Source organism: Rhagoletis zephyria, unplaced genomic scaffold (genome assembly GCF_001687245.7).
Source record: "Rhagoletis zephyria isolate East Lansing unplaced genomic scaffold, Rhagoletis_zephyria_1.1 Rzeph_scaffold_00316, whole genome shotgun sequence".
In the NCBI taxonomy this organism is placed as follows: Eukaryota; Metazoa; Arthropoda; class Insecta; order Diptera; family Tephritidae; genus Rhagoletis; species Rhagoletis zephyria.
In genome coordinates this window covers 284,977-292,169 of record NW_016157400.1, presented here as the reverse complement: position 1 = coordinate 292,169, position 7,193 = coordinate 284,977, and the positions used below count along the sequence as shown (strand labels likewise).

Genomic DNA, 7,193 nt, shown 5'->3' with positions numbered 1-7,193 from the left:
TTTTTATTTACCTAATCCACTTAGCGTACTCACCAAAATTATTTCTTAAAAATATTTGACAACCGCATTCCACATTCGCAACATCCCTAGTACAAAGTACCCAGCGGGAAAATGTAATGTATGGTAATTGTTAAACTTTAAACGAAAAAATAAACTTTATTTATTTTGCAAATTACAAATTTTATTAAGAGGTCGAAATATGAACACGTTCGCTGTCGCTGAGATCCGTATGAGAAGAGCGAGAAAAAAAGGAAAAGAAAAAGCAATAAAGCGATTGACATATGGCATTGGAACATTAGCGCATGGTTGTATCAACGCAGAGTTGCATTCCTCCGTAACATTCCGCCCACCTCGTCCACTTGCTGTGACGAAATTTCAGAGGAATGGCCGCCCACCATATGCGTCCCTTTATCTTCAATTGGGAGTACAATCAACTTCGAAATAGCACGTTTTAAAACAGACGACGCTGTGCGTATAGTTGCTACTCGAACGACACCATCGTCGCCTGGATGAACTTCAATTATGCGTCCAAGCGGCCAATGAGTAGGAGGAGCACGCTCATCGCGTAACAGCACCAAATTTCCAACCTTCAGATTGTCTTTGCGTTGAAACCATTTATGCCTGACTTGTAGTTCTCGTAAATATTCATAACTCCATCGCTTCCAAAAATCTTGCTGCATTTGTTGAACTTGTTTCCACCTTTTGAGTCTGCTTGTATCAACTTCGAGTAGGCTAGGTTCGGGTGTAGCTAAAATGGGCCCGCCCACCAAAAAGTGCCCAGGGGTGAGTGCCGATAGGTCGTTCGGATCATCAGTCAAAGCACACAGCGGCCTTGAGTTAAGCACCGCTTCGATTTGCTTTAGCACCGTGTAGAATTCTTCGAACGTCAGCGTTGCGCTACCTATTGTGCGTTTTAAATGATGTTTTGTGCTTTTGATGCCGGCCTCCCATATACCTCCAAAATTCGGAGACCCTGCAGGTATAAAGTGCCACGAAACCCTCGAGTACTCATAGCACTAGCTGCTGTTTCAAGTTGCTTTCGCAATGCAGCGTGGTGTTCTCTTAACTCTGCATTCGCACCAACGAAAGTCGTAGCGCAATCACTATATATGTCAGAGCTATATCCACGCAGAGAAAAAAATCGGCGTAGCGCAGCGAGAAACGTTTCAGTACTCATGTCGCTAACGAGTTCCAAATGAACGGCTCGCGTACTACAGCAAACAAAGAGAGCTACGTAGCCTTTGTAGCTGTGGTGACCTCTGCCTTTCGTAGTACGAATAGAATAAGGACCGCCGTAGTCCAACCCACGTGACTGAAGGCTCTTGAAATATTGCAGCGCGGCGCAGGAAGGCTACCCATAATTTGCGTTGCAGCAGTGCTACGATGTCTAATACAACGAACACAGCTGTGGATATAACGCTTGACAGCCGAACGAGAGTCGATGATCCAGTATCGTCGTCTTAAAAAATTAAGTGTTGATTGAACTCCTCCATGCATGGTACACTCATGGGCTTGAGCTATTAACAATGTGCACAAGGCGTTGTCCTTTGGCAATATGACGGGAAAACGTTCGTATATTGGTATGGTCGCATTTTTAAGGCGCCCATTGAGCCTTATAAGTCCGTCTTCGTCTATCATCGGGTTAAGCTTAAGTAGCTTGCTCCTACGACTTAATGGCTTACTGCAACGAAGACACGCAACTTCATTAGTAAAGTGAATAGTTTGAACATACCTGATCCAAAACTGTAGTGCCTCAGCTCTTTCTGCTGCCGTACACCACGATGTCCGATCATGAGGTTGTTTTAGGCGTGCCGCAATGAATCGACGACACCAAGATGTCACCGCCAGCAGAGTGTTGATGTTCGAATATTTTTCTAGTAAATGCGTAGTAGCGAATATGTCTGTTGCGGTTCGGTTGTTGCTAGTGATGTTATGACTTCAAGATTCGAAGATGCAGTGATGACATTCTGCTGTGGCCACTTATCTTCGCCATGATGCAGCCAATCGGGCCCGTTCCACCACATTGCTAAATTGGCAAGTTGCGATGGAAATACTCCGCGTGATGCAATGTCTGCCGGATTAGCCTTAGTTGGGACGTATCTCCATGAGTCAATGGGTACCAGTTCCTGAATTTGAGAAATTCGATTGCTGACGTATTGCTTGTACTGACCCGGCCGCGAACGAATCCAACTGAGAGTTGTTTTTGAGTCTGACCAACAGTAAATTTTACTGAGTGGAAGTTGCATAGTTTCAATGAGTTTGGCCGCAAGCTTCGATGCCAAAAGAGCCCCATTCAACTCCAAGCAGGGCACCGTAATTTTTTTTATTGGAACAACCTTGGTTTTAGCTGTGAGAATGGTCACCCTACATACACTGTCTGTTGTTTCCACGCGAAGATATGCAACAGCGGCATACGCTAAAGTTGATGCGTCAGAGAAAACATGCAGTTGAAAGTTGTCAACTGCCGGTGTAACGCCTATCCACCTGGGAACCCGCAGATTTTGAACTTTATGAAGCTCTTCCCGAAATCGTCGCCATTCATCCTGCATCGGGTTTGGAAGCGGATCATCCCAATTGCAGCCTGAAATCCAAAGCTGCTGACAAAGCAACTTGCCGGTTATGACAATTGGTGCTAAAAAACCTAGGGGATCGTATATTTTTGCCACATCGGAAAGTTGTTGGCGTTTGGTAATGAATCCAGACACAGGTGTAATATTGACTTTGTATGTCAGGCTATCAGTGTCACAGAGCCAATAGATTCCAAGCGCCTTAGTCTCCCGATCCAAATTTAAGTTACAGCAGGTATCTGGTTGTATGTCGTCGGAGGAGAGATGTTGCATAAACTCGTTGGAATTCGAGCTCCATTTGCGAAGGTTGAAGCACCCACGATGCAGTAACTGTCGTAATTTAGATTGATTGTCGATAGCTTCTTCGACTGTGTCACCGCCATGGAGGCAATCATCCACATAAAAAGATTCCTTAAGAATTTTGGACGCTGTTGGAAAATCTGTTTCCTCGTCTTCGGCTAGGGTGTTCAGAACTTTAATTGTTATATACGGAGAGCATGTTAACCCATAGGTCACTGTGAGGAGTCGATAAGCGGTCGGCTGTTCATCTCCGCCTCTCCATATAATGCGTTGCATATCGGCATCCCGCCGATCGACTCGTATTTGTCGAAAGCACTTCTCTATATCCGCCATGAATCCAACCCGATGCATTCTCCACTTTAATATGATTGTACTTAAGTCATTTTGCAGCTTGGGTCCAACATGAAGGCAATCATTCAAAGATAAACCACTTTTGTATTTTCTAGACCCATTGAATACAGTTCTTAACCTCGTAGTCGAGCTTCCTTCTTTGTATACACCATGGTGGGGAATGTAACAAGCATACCGTGGCTCCTTATCTTCGCATATCTGCTCCATGTGGCCAAGAGCGATATATTCGTCCATGAACTCATTGTATAACTCGTTCATCTTTGCATCGCGTTGAAGACGATGTTGCTGGCAAGCATATAATTTGATTGCGTCGCATTTGGAGTCAGATAGTGCGGACAAGTCGGAGTCCTCTTTAAATGGGTACCGAATGTGATACCGACCGACGTGGTCCCTGCGTACCGTTCGTTTAAAAAACTCCTCACAATAAATCTCATCCTCTGTCATCTTGGATGGAGAAGATATGTCATCCATTTGATTAAATTTCCACATCTGCTGTACCAACGTATTTAGTTCCGCAGTGGCTGTGGCACATAGTCTTGCTGATAGCTGCCGACTTACTCCTACGGGTAAGCGACCGTAGACGACCCACCCTAGATGAGTATTTTGGGCAGTGGAGTCCCCGCACTTGGAACGCTTGAGTTCGTTGCACAGTAGAGCGCCATAGATATCTGCTCCGATGATGATGTCGATTGACCCTGGCTCGTAAAACTTCGGGTCTGCTAAGCTGAGACCAAGAAAGTCACTGTACGGAGTTGGGTCAATTCTATTCGACGGCATATTCTGTCCTACACGAGAAAGCACGAGAGCAGAGCACTCCATGCTGAAATTAGGTTCGATGAGGGAACACACTGTGAACTTAACCAAACTCTTCGATTCACCCACAGTACTCCCGCCTACTCCAGAGATTGTAACCGAAAGGCGGTTCTTGCGTAGATGCAAACGCTGAACGGCAAACTCGCTTATAAAAGATGTTTGCGAACCATTGTCCAAAAGGGCTCGAAGTTTCATAAAATGCCCGGAAGAGGACCGCACACCAATTCGTGCTGTTGCTAATAGAGCTGGCGCAAGTGTTGCTGTTGTTGCGTCGATGGGTTTTTGCTGAGCCATGCTGTTGGTGCATGTAAGGCGTGGACTAGTAGTGCTGGACAAAGATGATAAACTGTCGTGAAGAATTGTATGGTGTTTCTGCATACACTTTTGGCATGCGTATGTCGAGGCACAATCACTTGCTGTGTGGCGTGCCTTAAGACAGTTTCGGCAAAGCTTAAAGTTTGTAACCACATCAAGTTTTGCACTTGGCGTTTTTCTGCGAAACTCTGAACAGTACATCAACGCGTGCTTCCCAGCACAGCATGGGCATCGACCAAGGCTTGTTTGATGACTACGAATAGCCGCGTGCTGAGGCGGCTTTGGAGCTGACTCCTTGGGTTTTACTTTTGTGACAGCAACCATTGCTTCTAGGCCCTGAATGCGCTTCTCGAGGAAGGATGTCAGAGCATCATACTCAGGCAATACGTCTGAAGAAGCAAGGGACATCTCCCAGTCCTTAACTGTTACTGGATCTAACTTTTCCGTCACCAGGAAGACGAGCCAGTCGTCCCAGTGATTCGTTGGACGACCAAGTTGCTTTAAAGCACGTACAGACTCGGTAACATTATCAAGTAGTTTGCGTAGATTCACATCGGACTCTGTTTGTACTGGGGTTAGCTTGAGTATGTTGCAAAGATACGATTTTACCATGCGGCGTTTGTTGTCATATCGCTTTTGCAACATATCCCAAGCAATTTGGAAATTATCTTCCATTACATTTAAATTTCGAAGCATAGCTTCAGCTTCACCTTGCAAGCTACCTTTGAGATAATGCATCCGTTGAACATTGGATAGTGACGAATCCTGCACAATACACGTGAAGAACAGATCTTTAAAACAAAGCCACTTTTGGAATGACCCGTCAAATTTGGGCAACTCAATCTTAGGTAGAATAGACTTAGGCGCGCTAATTTGACCAGGTAGCGTAGAATTCAAAGCCGGCATTGCGTTGCCGGTAAGCCGTTGGCTGTCGTTTACGTTGTGCGACATTTCTTCAATCTCGTCATGCAGTTCACCCAACGCGTCGCAGTATGCCGATTCGATTGCCGTATATCGCTCCTCTGAGAGTGCCTTTTTAACCGCGGCCTCATCAGCTGAAGCGTCCATTGAAGAAATGTCATCGCGAAGTGCACTATATTTTTGCCAGTAATCTACGAGCAAATTTCTTCTGGCTATGAGGAATCCCTTGGTTTTCTTCTGCTTCCCAGCCTTGCGAGAATTCGCCGAGAAATTGAAGATCAGTTTGGCGATGGCTTCTTCTTTCGACAACGGCATGTTCATGTGGTAGTCGCGATATAATGAGGTTATATAAAAAAAAACAATCTTATTAAATCACGCAAATCTTTATAAGATATCTAATTTAGGTTGCACAGGGAGTTAAGGTTCCCCGGAAGGGATGCCAAAATGTTAAACTTTAAACGAAAAAATAAACTTTATTTATTTTGCAAATTACAAATTTTATTAAGAGGTCGAAATATGAACACGTTCGCTGTCGCTGAGATCCGTATGAGAAGAGCGAGAAAAAAAGGAAAAGAAAAAGCAATAAAGCGATTGACATATGACATTGGAACATTAGCGCATGGTTGTATCAACGCAGAGTTGCACTCCTCCGTAACAGTAATCGAAAAAATAGTCAGTAAAACAGCCTTTTCACATTCGAAAACGCATTTTTCCCTCACTCCGATGTCCTAAGAAAAGTATGGCATTCAATTTTGCATTTCCTAGTATCGAGGAATAAATGTAATTTAATATGAATTCTTTGGGACTTTTTAGATACATTAGAATGCTGATTACGTAGTAAACAGAAGTAGAACCTAGAAGTCATAAGAAATTCATTACATTATTTATCACACATGTAATGCAATACTTCTTTCCGCACTGGATTTTCACCAGAGCTGTAGGCACGAAGGAATTGTGCATGGACCCTAAGGCAGGTTCTTAACCTCGCCTGACTTCAAATATAGTTGCATATGAGAGTTTTATTACATAATTTGATAATTCTTGAGTTAATACTTAAGCTCTCAAAATTAATTTTTTGCATTTTAGTGTTTTATTTTTTGAAGTTGGTTTTTAACCTGTCATATTGCCAAAACAATCTGGCCTGCCGTAAACGCCCAACGTACTACTTAAGTCTCTACCTAATCTAAGGAGGCAGGACATTGGCATAATAACTGGAGTTCTCACCGGACATTGTCGGATTGGATTACACGGAGCCGGACTGAGCGCAGCATGGAACGACTACTGCAGAAGCTGCATAGTTGAGGACGAAGAGGAAACCATCCAATATCTTCTCTGCCATTGCCCGGCTCTATCAAAACGGAGAACAAAAGCTCTTGAAAGTTATTTCTTCAATTATATCGATAATGGATATATGTTAGAAGCCTAAGCGCCTTTTTGCTAAGCACCAAGTGGTTTATAGCGGAACGGGGATAAATACGAACTTCATGCGGTATCACAAAGAACCCTGAGTCAAAGTGAGTCCACATAGGACTGCCATCCAACCCAAACTTTACCTACATTGTTTAACTTTACTTCTGGTATAAAAACGATACATTCAATTCGGATTTTTGTTTAACTCGGTATTCAAAGATTCAGGGAGTCCAAAATCGGTACTAGAGGAAGAAGTCTTTAGTTGTTGTGGGCTGCTATTGGGAGGTTTATTTTTTGCTTAACTCTAATCGTGATTTCGTTTCTAACAAAAAATGTTGCCCTTGCACTGTGCAAAATATGTTTGGTATTGCACTGAACCCTTTGAAAAGGCATGTTCTTGCCTTCTTGTCCTTGCTCAGCTCATCATATTATCGTTTTAAGCAACCATCTGATTTTCAGGACAACAATCTCCCCTGATAAAGCCTTCTTATCCTTGCCCAGCTCACGCATTTCTTA

At 43.7% G+C, this 7,193-nt stretch overlaps 1 protein-coding gene across 1 annotated transcript; it reads right to left on the bottom strand.

Moving 5' to 3' along the window:
- Nucleotides 1-1,874: 1,874 nt before the first annotated feature.
- Nucleotides 1,875-5,582, bottom strand: LOC108358937 (uncharacterized). Its single transcript, XM_017610465.1, has one exon. It carries the CDS (start codon nt 5,580-5,582, stop codon nt 1,875-1,877), a length of 3,708 nt encoding a protein of 1,235 aa, XP_017465954.1.
- Between the last annotated feature and the right edge of the window lie 1,611 nt (nt 5,583-7,193).

Coding starts and splice junctions, on each gene's coding strand:
- LOC108358937 (XM_017610465.1), bottom strand. CDS start 5,582: ATGCCGTTGTCGAAAGAAGAAGCCATCGCCAAACTGATCTTCAATTTC.